The sequence below is a fragment of the Populus trichocarpa genome, chromosome 18, assembly GCF_000002775.5.
Source record: "Populus trichocarpa isolate Nisqually-1 chromosome 18, P.trichocarpa_v4.1, whole genome shotgun sequence".
NCBI lineage: Eukaryota > Viridiplantae > Streptophyta > Magnoliopsida > Malpighiales > Salicaceae > Populus > Populus trichocarpa.
In genome coordinates, this window is record NC_037302.2 from 1,199,512 (window position 1) to 1,219,221 (window position 19,710).

The 19,710-nt window shown below is 34.1% G+C and overlaps 1 protein-coding gene, 1 long non-coding RNA gene and 1 pseudogene across 6 annotated transcripts; 2 read left to right on the forward strand and 1 right to left on the reverse strand.

Moving 5' to 3' along the window:
* The first annotated feature begins 5,730 nt into the window (after window positions 1–5,730).
* Window positions 5,731–11,592, forward strand: LOC127904692 (probable protein phosphatase 2C 60). Of its 5 annotated transcripts, none has more exons than XM_052448895.1 (12): window positions 5,762–6,142; window positions 6,667–6,746; window positions 6,977–7,099; window positions 7,560–7,623; window positions 8,216–8,324; window positions 8,700–8,853; window positions 9,125–9,250; window positions 9,487–9,625; window positions 9,997–10,073; window positions 10,307–10,359; window positions 10,922–10,976; window positions 11,224–11,592. In XM_052448895.1, the coding sequence occupies exons 3-12, from the start codon at window positions 6,983–6,985 to the stop codon at window positions 11,419–11,421; spliced, it is 1,092 nt and encodes a 363-aa protein (XP_052304855.1). In that variant the 5' UTR covers window positions 5,762–6,142; window positions 6,667–6,746; window positions 6,977–6,982; the 3' UTR covers window positions 11,422–11,592. The 5 variants fall into 5 exon arrangements, with proteins under 5 accessions (XP_052304857.1, XP_052304855.1, XP_052304854.1 ...); XM_052448898.1 differs by having other exon boundaries at window positions 5,764–6,142; window positions 6,709–6,746; window positions 9,502–9,625; XM_052448897.1 differs by lacking the exon at window positions 6,667–6,746 and having other exon boundaries at window positions 5,731–6,142; window positions 9,502–9,625.
* On the reverse strand, window positions 6,314–14,203 carry LOC127904693 (uncharacterized). The gene is made up of 2 exons (XR_008058001.1): window positions 14,101–14,203; window positions 6,314–6,525 (listed from the first exon to the last, which is right to left on the reverse strand). It is a non-coding gene; the product is annotated as an uncharacterized LOC127904693 (long non-coding RNA).
* A 358-nt stretch (window positions 14,204–14,561) lies between these two features.
* Window positions 14,562–19,244, forward strand: LOC18107513 (probable protein phosphatase 2C 60; annotated as a pseudogene).
* Window positions 19,245–19,710: the final 466 nt, after the last annotated feature.

Sequence of the window (19,710 nt, forward strand, 5' to 3'; positions counted from 1 at the left end):
ACCTGTATAATAATTCTACATGGAGAGATCACTTGATCTTTAAACTTAAGATAATTAAGTTATTTTATATAGAGAATGTTATGGTTTGATCCTGTTACACGTTGTTCAAATCAAAGGTAACAAACAAACAAATATTGGGTATATCATGAACTATATGAAGATCTTTGAGTAATCAAGAGAGAATTCATCACTTTAGGTGAATTAGAGAAAATGTTTTGTTTGTTTTCATATAATATTGATTGTAAAACCTTGTGCAAATTGAAATGAGATCTGTAAAGAGTTTTACATTTTATTCAAAAAAATCAATGACTATGGTGTTGAGAACAAACATGATTTGACATAGTAAACACACTCAATGCTATAATATTTAAATCAAAACATTATTGATGAAAAGACAATAATAACACTTAGAAATTGATTATTAAAAAGTTAAATCAAATCACTTATAACTTTTATAATATATTTGGGACCATGATAGATTACTAGACATTATACTTGGTTTTTCTTTTAATATAAATGAATCAATTGTTGAATTGATAATAAATAAATTAATTTAATCCTATTTTATTTAAAATTATGATTTATACTTGGGTCAAGTTATTAGAGAACTTAATGGGTCACACACATAAAAACTTTTAGTCAGAAATTAAAATGAGATGATTAATCTAGTGTGACTTGATTGTAAATAAATTTTAAAAATTAAGGACTATAATGTAATTTATACAAGGAATTACAATTCTAGACCTAGAAAAATCAAGTAAGGACTTGATTGAATGAATTTCTAAAATTATTCTGAAATAATATATGTAATATTATATAGTGGACAAATTGATATTTTATTATTTATAGGGTTTTCAGGTTTTCTTATACATAAAATGTTGTGCCTTTTATTTTTTGTGTACTAAATTGTACAATACAAAACACATAATAAACATAAAAAAAAGAGTTAGAATTCAAAGGCATAATAATCCCTCTCTTCTAAATGAGTTTATGAGATCTCTCATTGGTGGTTTATGTGAATTACTGTTAGAGGTCAGATACTTGGATGACTTGTAGTTTGTTACAACCAAGCCTTAAAGCATTCATTTAAAGCCGAAAGCAAATCTAGGTGGTGCTCGGGTCTGCCTCGCGTGAGGGCAGTGCCGTACATGCACCACATAAGTTGGGTTTGGGTATGATTTCGAACACAAAGGGGTTCGGGATGGGTCTTTCCCTATTTGGACCCCAATTAGGTTGGGTTGAGGTGGGGTCGTTATCCGTATCCAAGGAAGTTTGGTTTTGGGTCCTTCCGTGTCCGGACCCAAAGGGGTTTTGGGTAGGGTTCGGACTCCGGACCCAAGGGAGTTGAGTTTGGGGTCCAATCCAAATGGGTTTGGGTGTGGGCACTTCCCTGTCTGTAACCCAAATGGGTTGGGTTGGGGTTGGAGTGCGGACCCAAGGGGGTAGGGGGCTGGGTCCATGTCCGGACCCGAGGGGTTTGTGTCCTTCCTAGTCAGGACCCCAAAGGATTTAGGGTGGGGTTGGAGTGCGGACCCAAGGGGGTTAGGGGCTGGATCCCTGTCCGGACCCAAGGGCGTTTGGGTGTGGGTCCTTTGCTGTCATGAGCCAAGAGGGTTGGGGGCTGGGTCCCTGGCCAGACCCAATAGGGTTGGGGTTTAGGTCCTTCTGTGGCCGGACCCAGGAGTGTTTGTTTTGGGTTTGGGGTTTGCATTCGGATCCAAGACAGCTGGGTTTCGACGCTTGACCCAACATAAGGGGGTCTTGCCAGCAAACCCCGCTAGCTTGGTTGGGCAGGCAACTCGCGGGTATGGCCCCAGTGCCAGGGCATGACAACTCAAGCGCTAGGTGTTCGCAGCCTGAGACGCAACCCCTCCCCCCTGTAGCCTTGGAACTTTTGTGGTTGGGAATGGACTGCCCTTGCGCCAAGTGTTTGTGCTTGGAGCTGCAGCACACAATGCCCCCATAAATTGTACAATTCACAATGCAATGAGTCTTGGTGAACAATGCTTATTTTTAGCACCATTACAATCCACAGTGCAACGAGTCTTGATGAACAGGACTTTCCCCACATGTTTTAGTTTTATGTATAATTTTGGGTCAAAATGCACCCTTTTTTAATGATAAAAAGCCATTTTTATATATATAAAAGAGTAAAATCTCAATGAAATAATCATTAAGTTTTAGAGATTATCTTCAACTGTAAGGGGATATTAAATATATAAATTGATTCAAAGACACCTCTTCCCATTAAAACAAATAAATACATTGCCAACCACTTCATCTTGAATGGATGTTGATGGATGTTTGTTTTTGTATTATAATTTATTTTTTAACGTATTTTTTACTTTAAAAAATTAAATTAATATTTTTTAAATGATTTTAATATATTAATATTACAAATATAAAAAAATAAACGCAAAACTAAAGAGTCGATAAGCTTATCAAAGGGCAGAAAGGCTCCTCGGCACCTTCTGCATTAAATTATTCCATGCCTGCTATCTTCCCTTTTGCCCTAACATTACTTAAATCTTATTGTATTCTTCTCCCACCAACTTTCATAGACCAAAGGGAAAAGAAGCCATCAATACAAAGACTTTTTTTTAGTTAAATATAAAGAATATTTGTTTTTTAGCTGAAATTACCTTTTAAACTATTAGCATTAGATTAAAATATTTTAGATATTTTCAATGGTTTTAATATATTAATATAAAATTTTTTTAAAAATATTTTTTTAATATATTTTTAATTAAAAAACAGCCACGCACTAACTTGCATTGAAAGTGACACTCTTGAGCTCCCTGACGTCTTTGGAAGCCAGCAAGCAATCTAAGCTGTTAATTAATATTATATTTTTCTTTATGTGTGTTAATTAATTCCTAGGGGCTTCACCCATAGTTTTGCATCTTCTAACCCATCAGGAATGATTATAGTTATTTTTTAAAATATTTTTTATATTAAAAGATATTAAAATAATATTTTTTTTATTTTTAAAAAATTATTCTTAAAATTAACGCATCAAAATATACAAAAAAAATTAATTTTTAACAAAAAAAATTAAATTTTTTAAAAACACGGGTACAACCGCGTTTTCAAATGCTAACTTCAATTTTTTACTCAGAATTTGTCACATCCTTTGTTGTTGGTTGGTACATGGTGACAAATCATATTATCCTCTCACTATATTAATAGGAAACATGGAATTAAATAAAATTAAGGCCATACCTAATCCGTATTCTAGAAAAATTTGGTTGGTGTTCTTGTTTTTGTTGGGCAGAAAAATAACAAAGATTTTATTTTTAATTATTATTATTATTTTTGCTTGGACAAGAAAGGAGAAGAGATTATGAGTGCTATGTGAAAATAGCAAGGGCAATCTTAAATATTTATCTCCGGTAAGTTTGTTCCGTTGAAAAGTGTATTTATAAGAATTAATTTTTTTTTATTTTAAATTAATTATTGTTGAAAAAAACAATTAAGGTGTTGTTGTCAAAAATAAATTTTAAAAATAAAAAATATTATTTCAATAATTTTTTTTAAAATAATCACGCTACCATAACAAAATTATATTATTAATAGTCTATGTCTAATCATATGATTACCCCATCAAAAATAATCATAAATATCTTAATAATTGCAAATAGTAAAAAAGCTGAGAATCGGAAAATAGATAAAAAAAATGTCTGCATAGAAATGGATTTAACTTAACTAATTATTTACTAATTATTTACTAATTTTTTTTTTCATTATCTCATGGGGAAAAAATAATTCTATTTTTATTTTATTATAGATAAAAACCGGCGTTTTTAACATTAACTCAGATAATAGTAGCTTTACCAGAAGTTGATTTAAAAATAAGATAATATTAAGGGGAAAAAAAGGTAATTAAATTTGCTAAACTTTAAGGAAAAATCAACAAAAAACACAAAAAATCACACATTGGCTGACCCAAATTGTTGACTTCTTTTCCTCTTTAGGACCAAATTATTGACTTCAGTTTTTGCTCGGTGATGAGCCATGGCGTTGGAGGTCGTCCCATGGACAGAAGAATTTAAGTTCAGTAGCAATATTATAAGTGGACTATTTTACGAAACTAGACGGGTTTTACAGCCGCTCGAAATGGATCCCATTTTAATTATGGATTAATTTAGATCAATTAAAATAATATTGTTTTAATAATTTTTTTTAAAAAACTCAATTTAAATTTTGATTAGATTGTGAGTTAAATTAATTAATTCTAAATTGATTTTTTTTTCAATGCCCAACCCATAATAAATAATAAAACAACATAGTTTCAAGTAAACTCACAAATCCAAGATGGATTTTATAACAATTACATTGGTTTTGTTGCATTCAGATTTTTTTTTTAAAATAAATTCCTTCAAATGCAACCCTAGAATAGAAAATGAAAAAAATAAAACATAATTTTCTAACCATCATATCAACTTCTTAAAATTATTAATTAGTATACATTATCACATGTAACATGATGAATTCATATTTATTGTCAAGAGCAAAGTTATTAAACCCGATTTGAAATTGACTTAACGAAAAATTCAAGTTTCAGATCTAGAGAATTAGTCGAACTCATTTAAAGTATTTTATTTACAAAAAAAACATCAAAACAATATTGATTTAAAAAAAACCATAAAAATCAATGAGCATTTTACCATATTTCACCTGGTTGACCAAACCGCGAGTCAACCTAGGTTTTTAAGGGATTAAATCAAATCAATTTATTTATTTATTTTTTCTTTAATCCAAATCGATTTAGGCTTCGTATCGACATCAATTTAGATTTTATAATTTTGGTTATTGGGTAAATTATTATTAATTTTTTTGATAATCGTGGGTGTTCAAGTCAGCTTACGCGCACCTTGACTATTCCTTTGAGACCATGAAATTAGTGACCAAATAAATTTTCAGTGACTCTGAGATTTATGATACTTGAACTGATGATTTTTGAAGAATAAATTTTAAAATATGACGAGTTAAGCTATAATCTTTGGATCTGGGTAAATTATTACTTGCAATTGTGAAGGATGAATTACATTTGTGGTGGGAACATACATTCCTTTGCAAATCTTCCTCACATGTTTATGCACATGGCTTGTGCTTTGTAAATGGCGGACGTGAAATTCTATATCTCCCACCTTCTTGATTATTGTAGTGATTAAGGTATAATGTGCATTTTCAAATCTTTTATTACATTAAAAAATATATTCATATGGCTAAACATTAAACAATACCATTAAGTACCTCTTTTTTTTTTTTTACCACCCTAAATTCATCCATTTTCCTTTTTTTTTCCATAGAAATAATTTGCTACATGAAATCGTTTATCCCGTCATTGGAATTAATTGGTACATGAGTTTAATTCAAGGCTTTTTTCGTGTTAAAAAATATTAAATTAATATTTTAAATGTTTTTTTTGATAATTTTAATATATAATTAATATCTATTTAAATGAAGGAATTGTTGGCCTTGCCATCCAAATTCTTGGAAAATAAAATTAAACATCCCTATAACGATACCTAACACATAAATATGGAAATTAAGTGTCATAAATCTTGGAATTAAATCAAATTACTAAATAAAAATCCCTTTAGTTGTTAGATTAAATTAATAAATAAAAATATAGCTCATAGATTGATACATTTCACATTCCTTCCTCTCTCTTGCTGACAAGACATGATTACCAAAATCTTATCAAACTCAACAGTACAAACTGTAAACAATTATAAATCAAAGCAAAGGTCCAGTCTTTGATCTTCCAGAATCCAGACTAATCAAATCCTTTTGTATAAATGTAGAGAGAGAGAGAGAGAGAGTTCTTTCTTCCTTTCTTTATTATTTTTTCCTTCAAGTACTCGAGAAAATACCATCATCTTCCTTGACCAAGTCTTCACCTCCCCCCCATCAAGCTTCTGTCTGTCTTTTTCATTCTCGAATTCTTGCTGGTGTCATTCACTCTCTTGTGTTTTTTCCTCTGAGATTATCTGAAACTTCTGATGGGTCTTTCTTAGTTTTGGAAAAGGTGTTTGTTTGTAGGTATTTTAGATTCCCTTTCTGTCTGCCCCCCCCCCCCCCCCCCCCCCCTTCTTTCTATCTGTTCCTTTGTCTCTGATCTTTCCCTCCCAATAAGGTACATGCTAGTTTAAAGTTTTGAACTTTCTTGATATATGAAGTATTTTTTTTTCTGTTGTGTTATAGTATCTGAAATTGTTTTCTGGGTCTTGAAGTTATGTAGTGTTATTGATATCCTTTGATGGGAGTTTGGCTGTTTGTTATTATTATTTTTTTAATTTAAAGTAGATTTTGCTTTGTGGAAAGTTTTTTTTTTTTTTTTATTACTGTGGTCCAGATTACTATCTGGTTAATGTTGTATCTTTCTTTATTTTAACATATATTGGAGTTGCAACTTGGGATGCGTATCTAGTTTTGTTTTTTTCTGCTGTTTTCTTTGATCTGAAACTTCTGTTATCCAGTTACTGCCTTTTAAATTGGCTTTTGGGTTTTTGTACTTACCTGGTTTGAGTTGATCTTGGATCTTGACATGCAGTTTTTTGTACAAGGATATTAACTATGGCTTTAAATCCTGTTAAAGATTGTACATTTTTTATTTGAAACCCTGCTTGTTTGTTGTTGGTTTGGATTTGATTTAATCAGTTAATGGCGTAATTCCTGACTTGGTGCACTGTGATGAATCAGGAATAGAAACAAGTTTGGCGATAATCCTAATTTAAAAGGTATTTAAAATGAAATGGCTTGATTTTGTCTGAAGGTTTGGCCAGTGTTAAGCATCAAAAGCTGAATTTTTCAGAATTTTGGTAACTGAAGAATATACTAGGACTAGGACTGAAGTGTGCGCATGAGATTTTAGTTATGTTGTAGTTTGCGTTTCTGTTGGATGGAGTTGTTTGATCCAAAATTTTCTTATTTTGGTGTTTACTCATAGTTACTTGCTCTTTGATTTCAGATAGTGATGGGGATATACCTTAGTTCTCCTAAGACGGAGAAATTTTCAGAGGATGGCGAGAATGGTAGGCTTAGATATGGCTTATCATCCATGCAAGGTTGGCGTGCAACCATGGAAGATGCAGTGAGTAGTTAACCCAGCATTTGATCTATGCGAATATTCCAAGTTTTTCAGTCTTGTTACCAACAACCTTGATGCCCATTAATTAGTCGGGAATATGAATGTGTTAATGAATTTAAGTGGAGATGTCTTGAAAGATTTTGTTATGACAGTACTAATGATAAATTTGGTTAAGCAGAAACTTTCCCAACTGGGACTCCTCCATTAACTTTTTTTTTCTTGGCATGGTTTCCACAAACAGTTGATCACTGCTCAAAACTTGTTAAGCATGAACATATCACTTAATTTATAATTTGTTTGTCTGTCTTGTCCGTTTCTATTCTGAAATATTGTTGTTGAGGTCTTCATTCACATGTTAGCAAATTTCAGAACATGTGTTATTGCATTTGTTTTATACTTTATTTTATTTTTTACATAAACGACGTGCTGTTTGTGACATGGTTATTGTTATTTGTGTTCCTAGCATGCTGCAATAACTGATTTGGACGCTACCACTTCATTCTTTGGTGTTTATGATGGACATGGAGGTAAGGCTTGCAAGTTTCATGTATATTTGAATATGCTACATATCAATGCTTAACTAAAATGTTATTTCCTGAATGTGCACCATGTCTGATTTTGTTGTTTTTTGATTGACTTCTGGCTATGCCCTTAGATGAACTAAGTCAAAGTAATCTCACCATGTTCAATTCCAATTTCATGTGAATATATGATTAGTCTCTGACCATTTTAAAAGCTTAGTATTATCTTGCCTATACTTTTTTTGGGATTAATTTTCTTCTGTTACTCACTTTAAGTTTGTGATCTGCTAATGATTGCGGGAAAGAATCCATGTGGCCAAATTCAACATGTTCAAAACTGAGACTTAGTGGAGTTGGGTATTTGTGATGGAACAAATATGTGTCCAGTAAACAATGTTGGGGGGGGGGGGGGGGGGGGGGCTTATGGAATAAAATTTTCAGCCATTGAATTCCTGTTTTGGTTTCCATTGATGCTTGTCGGTTATGCAGTTCTGAACACGTCCCTTGTTATACCTCTTGTACGGCTGTACCTAGGTCAGTATGTTAGTATAATTGGCATTTAGGTCATTATTACTCACTTTAGTCCGGTAACTTGCAGGTAAAGTAGTTGCAAAATTCTGTGCCAAGTATCTCCATCGGCAGGTTCGCAAGAATGAAGCATATGCAGCAGGAGATATGGGAACTTCTGTCCAGAAAGCATTTTTCAGGTTACTTGATTGAAGGCTATTTTAAGTGAACAGTAATGTACCAATCTAATAATGTCTCGATGTTTAGAATTATCTTGATGTTGTTCTCCATCCTTGATGCAAGAGTTTTGAGCCTCATTAGTAATTGTAAACTAGTGATAGCGATAATATTGTCTTATAAATATTTTAAAGCAATTTTGATAATGTCAGTTTCATTTCTCTGTTGCATTAATGGTTTTTTTGACTCATAAATTTTGTTCTTTAGCATGCATATTTGGTCATTTCAGGATTTATAGTTCTGTAAGTGCCTACTATTTTCTCAAAACAATATTGTAAAAATGCTTCCCGAACTTTTAATTAAAGATACATAAACTCATGATTTCCCATTTCATGCAGAATGGATGAGATGATGCGTGGCCAGAGAGGGTGGCGGGAACTAGCTGCCTTGGGTGATAAGATAACCAAGTTTACTGGCATGATAGAAGGGTTGATATGGTCCCCAAGGGGTGGTGTTTGTCATGAACAGCCTGATGATTGGGCTTTTGAAGAGGTATTTTAGAAACAAATGGAGTGCACTGCAGCTACTGCCTTTGTATAATTGTCTCCAACTATGTTAATTTCAGTGAAACATACCTCTTCTATCAAATGCATATGTATAAAATACCCAGAAACTTAACTATGTTAAAAATGGATCTTTATTATTTTATACACAAACCAAACGCATATGTTGGGCATCAACCACACATACTGTAATAGTGGATCTTTGTATCACTCAATATAAATGGTTTAAGAACTTATTTTACTCTTAACATGGTGATCAGGGTCCTCACTCTGACTTCTCTGGACCAACTTCTGGGAGCACAGCCTGTGTTGCGATTATTAGAAACAACCACCTCATTGTTGCGAATGCTGGTGATTCTAGATGTGTGATATCAAGAAAGGGTCAGGTATTTTTCATTTAACAAGAAATGATGGTTTGGTTTTCTCCCAAAATACTAAAGATTGTTTGTACGGTAGGGTTTGTTTGGATTGTTGAAATTTCCTACAACTTTACTTCTGCCTCAGCTAATCAATTCACCTTTTCTCCAAGTTTTAAGGTGATGGGATAGTATCTTGATAAATGGGCTTAGAGGCACATGGTTGATATGGACAAAACCTTGTATACTTTTTACAGTAAACATAGCTCTCTTTGATGCAGGCTTACAATTTGTCTAGAGATCACAAACCTGATCTTGAGGCTGAGAAAGAACGGATTTTAAAAGCTGGTGGTTTCATACATGCAGGGCGGGTCAATGGCAGTTTAAATCTTTCAAGGGCTATAGGTATCTAATATTCCTGTGAACTCCTGATCCCAGTCCCTTGCTCTGTGAGTGTGGCTTGGAGACTCAATCTCTGGTTCTCCGTCTCTGGATTTATAAGTGATTATACCATAGAGCACAAGGCTGAAACTGTTCTGTTTTCCATATTGAAAAGCTTTGGGCATGCACTGCCATTCAAAAGCATGTTTGCACCGACCCTCCATGTGCACTCCCACTGACACCTATACTTTCATACTCATGTCTCTGTTTGTATATCCTTGATGCACACATTTTACTTGGAATGCATCTTAATGAGTGGACGACCATGCTCGTGTGCATTTATTTACGAGAGAGGTATCTTCTTTCAATTCTTCATATTTTCGTTTGTAATGCAGGTGATGTGGAGTTCAAGCAGAATAAATATCTACCTGTTGAAAAGCAAATCGTGACAGCCAATCCAGATATAAACACTGTATGCGTTTTCTACTTTCTGCTATGTTTTGATTCAAACAAATTGCTCTCCTAATAGGCCTTGTTTATCACTCTCCAAATCTTGGTTGGTCATGCTGTTATGGTCCTGTGCGCATCTTCAATACCACCTTGATTTTCTTTTATTGCTTTAACATCTACTTTATTTTTCATACCTGAAATTCTTTGTATTCAATTAACATTTATTTTGTTGACCTTATTCTGTTCCTGCATCAGCTTGAGCTTTGTGATGACGATGATTTTCTTGTGCTGGCATGTGATGGAATATGGTATGCATCTAATGTTATCTTTCTTAGTCAGTGCCTTAGAATGTCAATCCATGATGTGCTGATTCTCTTAACAAAGAAATAGAACATGCTTGGATTTTAGTGATGAAAATACAATACCAAAAAACTGAGTGGAGGTTTTGGTAGGTTTAATTGAAGGGAACTCAGTGGAATATATAAAGCGAGGTTTAGCCCTTGCTGATGGCCACATATTTACATTACAAGAACTAGGAACTTAATGAACACTGTTTCCTTCGAATTAGAGGCTCAACACTGCTTAGTGATATGAAAGTATAGATTGCGGTTGTTTGTGGGATTGAGGCGTGTTTATTGTGTTTCCATGACTTGAAGATTACACTTCCTTGAAGTTTCAGAAATCATCTAAAGTTGAATCGCAACTGCTGCCTTTGAATCTTTTATTCACTTCAAATTAATCTGTGGATCACTTGGATAGGCCCTGGGCATTGTGCTGATAATCCAATTCTATTCATTTTGTAGAACTGTCAGTAGCAAAGTCATGAATAATTAATTACAAGTGGATAACTGGTCATTTTTGTTGTTTCAGGGATTGCATGTCAAGCCAGCAACTAGTAGATTTTATTCATGAACAACTACATTCGGTATGTGGTGTAGACCTCTTCTTGTTAGGTTTTGAAATATTACTCTTTCATTCGTCCCTCCACTTTTGTTTTTCAAAATTTAGATGTTGATGGAATGTTTCGGCAGAGAGCTTATGCTATCAAACATTAGTACCAATCTACCTTTCACGTGGAGGGAGAAAAAATGATCTTGTTGATTCTATGATGTGAATCTACATTTGCTAGGTTATGCATTGCAAAAATCTGACAGGAAACCTCAATAATGCAGGAAAACAAGCTCTCTGCAGTGTGTGAGAGAGTGCTTGATAGGTGTTTGGCGCCATCAACAGCAGGTGGTGAGGGATGTGACAATATGACCATGATCGTGGTACAGTTTAAGAAACCTATAGGCCCCCCTGCTTCCGCAGATGAGCAATCCTCACAATCTGAACCTGCTGATGCCGATTCTAAACCAGAGGAAAGTTAATTGAAGTACGATCCATCGCTTGCCGAAGTCCCAGATGCTATTTTCCAGCCTCTGGATGGAAAAACATTACAAGGATCCTACATTTCCATGAAAATTCACGTCCTTAGATACATATTTGTAGATGGTTTAACATGGATGGATGAAATATTAAGAAAAATTGTTTGATGTTCTGATGTGTGCTTATATGCTTCATAAGTTTAACCACAATTATCAGATTCAATAACCTTTACAGCTTTTTGACAAAGACAATCAGTTATGGAAGTCTTTGAATTTTGATTGTATCTACCACTAGATTATCTATGAATTTTGATTGGATTGTGAGTTAAATTAATTAATTCTAAATTGATTTTTTTTAAAACACCCAACCCATAATAAATGATAAAACAACATGGTTTCAATTAAACTCACAAATCCAAGATGGATTTTATAACAATTACATTGTTTTTGGTGCATTCAGATTTTTTTTTTAATAAATTCCTTCAAATGCAACCCTCGAATTTAAGTCAAAAAAAAAAAAAAATAGAACATAATCTTCTAACCATCATATCAACTTCTTAAAATTATTAATTAGTATACATTATCACATGTAACATGATGAATTCATATTTGTTGTTAGGGCATAGTTATTAAAACCTACTTGAAGTTGATTTATGGGAAGATTCAAGTTTCATATTGAGAGAATTAGTCGAATTCATCTAAAGTATTTTATTTTTTAAAAAAATTAAAACAATGTTGATTTAAAAAAAATTATAAAAAAAAATCAACGAGTATTTTATCAGATTTCACCTGGTTGATCAAATCACGAGTCAATCTATTTTTTTAAGGGATTAAATCAAATCAATTTATTTATTTATTTTTTCTTTAATCCAAATTGATTTAGGCTTCGTAGCGACATCAATCTAGATTTTATAACTTTGTTTACCGGGTAAATTATTATATTATTTTTGTAATCGTGGGTGTCCGAGCTAGTTTACGCGTACTTTAACTAATTCTTCGAGGCTATAAAGTTAATGACCAGGTAAATCTCCAGTGACTCTAAGATTTATGGCACACAAATGGATGATTTTTGAAAAATAAAGAAAATTATTACTTGCAGTCGTGAAGGATGAAGTACATTTGTGGTGGGAACATACATTCCTTTGCAAATCTTCCTCACATGTTTATGCACATGGCTTGTGCTTTGTAAATGGTGGACGTGAAATTCTATATCTCCCACCTTCTTGATTATTGTAGTGATTAAGGTATAATGTGCATTTTCAAATCTTTTATTACATTAAAAAATATATTCATCCGGCTACACATTAAACAATACCTTTACGTAACTCTTTTGTTTTTTTTTTCACCCTAAATTCATCCATTTTCCCATTTTTTTCCCATAGAAATAATTTGTTATATGAAATCGTTTATCCCATCATTGGAATTAATTGGCACATGAGTTTAATTGAAGGCTTTTTCATGTGAAAAAATATTAAATTAAAATTGATCTTGGCCAGTTATTTTTTGTGGCCCACCAGAAAGGAGAAGTAAATAAAATATCAATGTATATTTGTCTTTTTAAATTGTTGGATATTTATGTTGCTATATTATTGTGATTTTCATGTTCACCTTCTCCCAATACAAGTTTATGCTTTAATTGATCCTAGAACAAGTTATTTTTTGTGGCCCACCAGAGAAGAGAGAAGTGAATAAAATATGAATGTATGTTTGTCTTTTTAAATTATTAGATATTTGTGTTGCTATATTATTATGATTTTCATGTTCACCCCCGACCAATCAGAAAGGAGGAGTGAATAAAATATGAATGCATGTTTGTTTTTTTTTATATTATTAGATATTTGTGTTGCTATATTATTATGATTTTCATGTTCACCTTCTCCCCAATACAAGTTTATGCTTTAATTGATCCTAGGGCAAGTCATTTTTTTGTGGCCCACCAGAGAAGGGAGAAGTGAATAAAATATGAATGTATGTTTGTCTTTTTAAATTATTAGATATTTGTGTTGCTATATTATTATGATTTTCATGTTCACCCCCTGACCAATCAGAAAGGACGAGTGAATAAAATATGAATGCATGTTTGTCTTTTTATATTATTGGATATTTGTGTTGCTATATTATTGTGATTTTCATGTTCACCTTCCCCCCAATACAAGTTTATGCTTTAATTGATCCTGGAGCAAGTCATTTTTTTGTGGCCCACCAGAAAGAAAAAGTGAATAAAATATGATGTAATGAATGTATGTTTGTCAGTTTAAATTATTAGATATTTGTGCACCCCACTCTCAATATAAGGTACATGCTAGTTTAAAGTTTTGAACTTTCTTGATTTATGAAGTTTTTTTTTCCTGTTGTGTTATAGTATCTGAAATTGTTATCTGGGTCTTGATGTTATGTAGTGTTATTGATATCCTTTCATGGGAGTTTGGCTGTTTGTTATTATTATTTTTTTACTTTAAAGTAGGTTTTGCTTTGTGGAAAGTTCTTTTTATTTATTTATTTATTACTGTGGTCCAGATTACTATCTGGTTAACGTTGTATTTTTCTTTATTTTAACATATATTGGAGTTGCAACTTGGGATGCGTATCTAGTTTTGTTTTTTTTCTGCTGTTTTCTTTGATCTGAAACTTCTGTTATCCAGTTACTGCCTTTTAAATTGGCTTTTGGGTTTTTGTACTTACCTGATTTGAGTTGATCTTGGATCTTGACATGCAGTTTTTTGTACAAGGATATTAACTATGGCTTTAAATCCTGTTAAAGATTGTACATTTTAAAATTGAAACCCTGCTTGTTTGTTGTTGGTTTGGATTTGATTTAATCAGTTAATGGCGTAATTCCTGACTTGGTGCGCTGTGATGAATTAATCAGGAATAGAAACAAGTTTGGCGATAATCTTAATTTAAAAGGTATTTAAAATGAAATGGCTTGATTTTGTCTGAAGGTTTGGCCAGTGTTAAGCATCAAAAGCTGAATTTTTCAGAATTTTGGTAACTGAAGAATATACTAGGACTAGGACTGAAGTGCGCGCATGAGATTTTAGTTATGTTGTAGTTTGCGTTTCTGTTGGATGGAGTTGTTTGATCCAAATTTTTCTTATTTTGGTGTTTACTCAAAGTTACTTGCTCTATGATTTCAGATAGTGATGGGGATACGCCATAGTTCTCCTAAGACGGAGAAATTTTCAGAGGATGGCGAGAATGGTAGGCTTAGATATGGTTAATCATCCATGCAAGGTTGGCGTGCAACCATGGAAGATGCAGTGAGTAGTTAACCCAGCATTTGATCTATGCGAGTATTCCAAGTTTTTCAGTGTTGCTACCAACGACCTTGATGCCCATTAATTAATTAGTCCGGAATATGAATGTGTTAATGAATTTAAGTGGGGATGTCTTGAAAGATTTTGTTATGACAGTGCTCATATGCAGAAACTTTCCCAACTGGGACTCCTCCATTAACTTTTTTTTTTCATGGCATGGTTTCCACAAACAGTTGATCACTGCTCGAAAACTTGTTAAGCATGAACATATCACTTAATTTATAATTTGTCTTCCTTGTCCGTTTCTATTCTGAAATATTGTTGTCGAGGTCTTCATTCACATGTTAGCAAATTTCAGAACATGTGTTCTTGCATTTGTCTGATACATAAACGACATGCTGTTTGTGACATGGTTATTGTTATTTGTGTTCCTAGCATGCTGCAATAACTGATTTGGACGCTACCACTTCATTCTTTGGTGTTTATGATGGACATGGAGGTAAGGCTTGCAAGTTTCATGTATATTTGAATATGCTACATATCATTAATTGCTCAACTAGAATGTCATTTCCTGAATGTGCACCATGTCCGATTTTGTTGTTTTCGGATTGACTTCTGGCTATATATGCCCTTAATTAGATGAACCAAGTCAAAGTAATCTCACCATGTTCAATCCCAATTTCATGTGAATATACGATTAGTCTCTGACCATTTTAAAAGCTTAGTATTATCTTGCCTATACTTTTTTTGGGATTAATTTTCTTCTTGTTACTCCCTTCAAGTTTGTGATCTGCTAATGATTGCGGGGAAGAATCCATGTAGCAAAATTCAACATGTTCGAAACTGAGACTTAGAGGAGTCGGGTATTTTTGATGGAACAAATATGTATCCAGTTAACAATGTTGGAATAAAATTTTCCGCCATTGAATTCCTGTTTTGGTTTCCATTGATGCTTGTCTCTTATGGGTGGTTATTCAGATCTGAACACGTCCCTTGTTATACCTCTTGTACGGCAATACCTAGGTCAGTATGTTCGTATAATTGGCATTTAGGTCATTATTACTCACTTTAGTCCGGTAACTTGCAGGTAAAGTAGTTGCAAAATTCTGTGCCAAGTATCTCCATCAGCAGGTTCGCAAGAATGAAGCATATGCAGCAGGAGATATAGAATTAAACTTCTGTCGAGAAAGCATTTTTCAGGTTACTTTTTTTTTTTTTTATTAACGTGGGTGTTCGGGTCAACTTGCGCGCACCTCAACTAATCTCACAGGTCCTGAAGTTAACGACCATGCAAGCCTCTAGTGGCTATCATATTAGCAACCGCAGGGCTCGAACCTGAGAACACAGGGGAAGCAAACCTCTTAATCCTAAGTTCTTACCACTGACCACCTACTATATGGTTATATTTTATAAGTGAACCACCCCTTGATTTTACTAGTGGAAGTTTTTCCTGTAGAAGGTTATTTTAAGTGAACAGTAATGTACCAATCTAATAATGTTTCGATGTTTAGAATTATCTTGATGTTGTTCTCCATCCTCGATGCAAGAGTTCTGAGCCTCATGAGTAATTATAAACTAGTGAGAGCGATAATATGTCTTATTAATGTTTTAAAGCAATTTTGATAATCGCAGTTTCATTTCTCTGTTGCATTAATGGTTTTTTTTACTCATAAATTTTGTTCTTTAGCATGCATATTTGGTCATTTCAGGATTTATATATAGTTCTGTAAGTGCCTACTATTTTCTCAAAACAATATTGTAAAAATGCTTCCCGAACTCTTAATTAAAGATGCATACTCATGATTTCCTTTTATGCATTTCATGCAGAATGGATGAGATGATGCGTGGCCAGAGAGGGTGGCGGGAACTGGCTGCCTTGGGTAATAAGATAACCAAGTTTATTGGCATGATAGAAGGGTTGATATGGTCCCCAAGGGGTGGTGATTGTCACGAACAGCCTGATGATTGGGCTTTTGAAGAGGTACGTATTTTATAAACAAATGGAGTGCACTGCAGCTATTGCCTTTGTATAATTGTCTCCAACTATGTCAATTTCAGTGAAACATACCTCTTCTATCAAATGTATAAAATACCCAGAAACTTAACTATGTTAAAAATGGATCTTTATTATTTTATACACAAACCAAATGCATATGTTGGGCATCAACCATACATACTGTAATATCTTTGTATCACTCAATATAAATGGTTAAGAACTTATTTTACTCTTAACATGGTGATCAGGGTCCTCACTCTGACTTCTCTTGACCAACTTCTGGGAGCACAGCCTGTGTTGCGATTATTAGAAACAACCACCTCATTGTTGCGAATGCTGGTGATTCTAGATGTGTGATATCAACAAAGGGTCAGGTATTTTTCATTTAACAAGAAATGATGGTTTGGTTTTCTCCCAAAATACTAAAGATTGTTTGTAGGGTAGGGTTTGTTTGGAATGTTGAAATTTCCTATAACTTTTCTTCTGCCTCAGCTAATCAATTCACCTTTTCTCCAAGTTTTAAGGTGATGGGATAGTATCTTTGATAAATGGGCTTAGAGGCATATGGTTGATATGGACAAAACCTTGTATACTTTTTTCAGTAAACATAGCTCTCTTTGATGCAGGCTTACGATTTGTCTATAGATCACAAACCTGATCTTGTGGCTGAGGAAGAACGGATTTTAGAAGCTGGTGGTTGCATACATGATGGGCGGGTCAATGGCATTTTAAATCTTTCAAGGGCTATAGGTACCTAACATTCCTGTGAACTCCTGATCCCAGTTTGGAGACTCAATCTCTGGTTCTCCGTCTCTGGATTTATAAGTGATTATACCGTAGAGCACAAGGCTGAAACTGTTCTGTTTTCCATATTGAAAAGCATTGGGCATGCACTGCCATTCAAAAGCATGTTTGCAACGAACCTCCATGTGCACTCCCACTGACACCTGTACTTTCATATTCATGTCTGTGTTCGTATATCCTTGATGCACACCTTTTACTTGGTATGCATCTTAATGAGCGGACGACCACGCTCGTGTGCATTTATTTATGAGAGAGGTATCTTCTTTCAATTCTTCATATTTTTGTTTGTAATGCAGGTGATGTGGAGTTCAAGCAGAATAAATTTCTACCCGTTGAAAAGCAAATCGTGACAGCCGATCCAGATATAAACACTGTATGCGATTTCTACTCTCTGCTATATATGTTTTGATTCAAACAAATTGCTCTCCTAATAGGCCTTGTTTATCACTCTCCAAATCTTGGTTGGTCATGCCGTTATGGTCCTGTGCGCATCTTCAATACCACCTTGATTTTCTTTTATTGCTTTAACATCTACTTTATTTTTCATACCTGAAATTCTTTGTATTCAATTAACATTTATTTTGATGACCTTATTCTGTTCCTGCATCAGCTTGAGCTTTGTGATGACGATGATTTTCTTGTGCTGGCATGTGATGGAATATGGTATGCATCTAATGTTATCTTTCTTAGTCAGTGCCTTAGAATGTCGATCCATGATGTGCTGATTCTCTTAACAAAGAAATAGAACATGCTTGGATTTTAGTGATGAAAATACAATACCAAAAAACTGAGTGGAGGCTTTGGTAGTTTTAATCGAAGGGAACTCAATGGAATATATAAAGCGAGGTTTAGCCCTAGCTGATGGCCACATATTTACATGACAAGAACTAGGAAATTAATGAACACTGTTTCCTTCGAATTAGAGGCTCAACACTGCTTAGTGATATGAAAGTATAGATTGCGGTTGTTTGTGGGATTGAGGCGCGTTTATTGTGTTTCCATGACTTGAAGATTACACTTCCTTGAAGTTCCAGAAATCATCTAAAGTTGAATCGCAACTGCTGGCTTTGAATCTTTTATTCACTTCAAATTAATCTGTGGATCACTTGGATAGGCCCTGGGCAGTGTGCTGATAATCCAATTCTATTCATTTCGTAGAACTGTCAGTAGCAAAGTCATGAATAATTAATTACAAGTGGATAACTGGTCATTTTTGTTGTTTCAGGGATTGCATGTCAAGCCAGGAACTAGTAGATTTTATTCATGAACAGCTACATTCGGTATGTGGTTTAGACCTCTTCTTGTTAGGTTTTGAAATACTACTCTTTCATTCGTCCCTCCACTTTTGTTTTTCAAAATTTAGATGTTGATGGAATGTTTCGGTAGAGAGCTTATGCTATCAACATTAGTACCAATCTACCTTTCACGTGGAGGGAAAAAAAATGATCTTGTTGATTCTATGATGTGAATCTACATTTGCTAGGTTATGCATTGCAAAAATCTGACAGGAAACCTCAATAATGCAGGAAAACAAGCTCTCTGCAGTGTGTGAGAGAGTGCTTGATTGGTGTTTGGCGCCATCAACAGCAGGTGGTGAGGGATGTGACAACATGACCATGATCGTGGTACAGTTTAAGAAACCTATAGGCCCCCCTGCTTCCGCAGATGAGCAATCCTCACAATCTGGACCTGCTGATGCCGGATCTAAACCAGAGGAAAGTTAATTGAAGTACGATCTGCCAGCTGCCGAAGTCCCAGATTGTCAATGAGCTATATATATTCCTAATTAGTGAGAATCAATTATGTGATTCTGCAAGATTATAGGCTGCAAGATTATAGGCTCATAAAATATTCCTAAATAGTTTCCCAGTCTATGTATATATATATTCACGTTTGCTGTTATACAAAACAATGAATAAGAGAATATTACAATCACCAATTCTGATATGGTATCAGGGCAGTCGATCTTGACTGTCTCTTGCCCTAGTTCCAAAAATCGCTTCCGCCACAGCAGCCGTCAGCACCCTTCACAGTAGCAGTGATTTCGCAGCAGCAACCATTAGCCACCCTTCACAACCACTGTTCATTGTTCCCTCAACCATCACTCTGTTTGTTCTCTCTACTTCTTCCTCTCATCACTTCTAAGCCAAAATCATGGCAGAGGATGATGGTTCAGTAAACACCAATAAATCCTTCATGTCAGGAGACTCCAATACTACCACACAAATAATCACG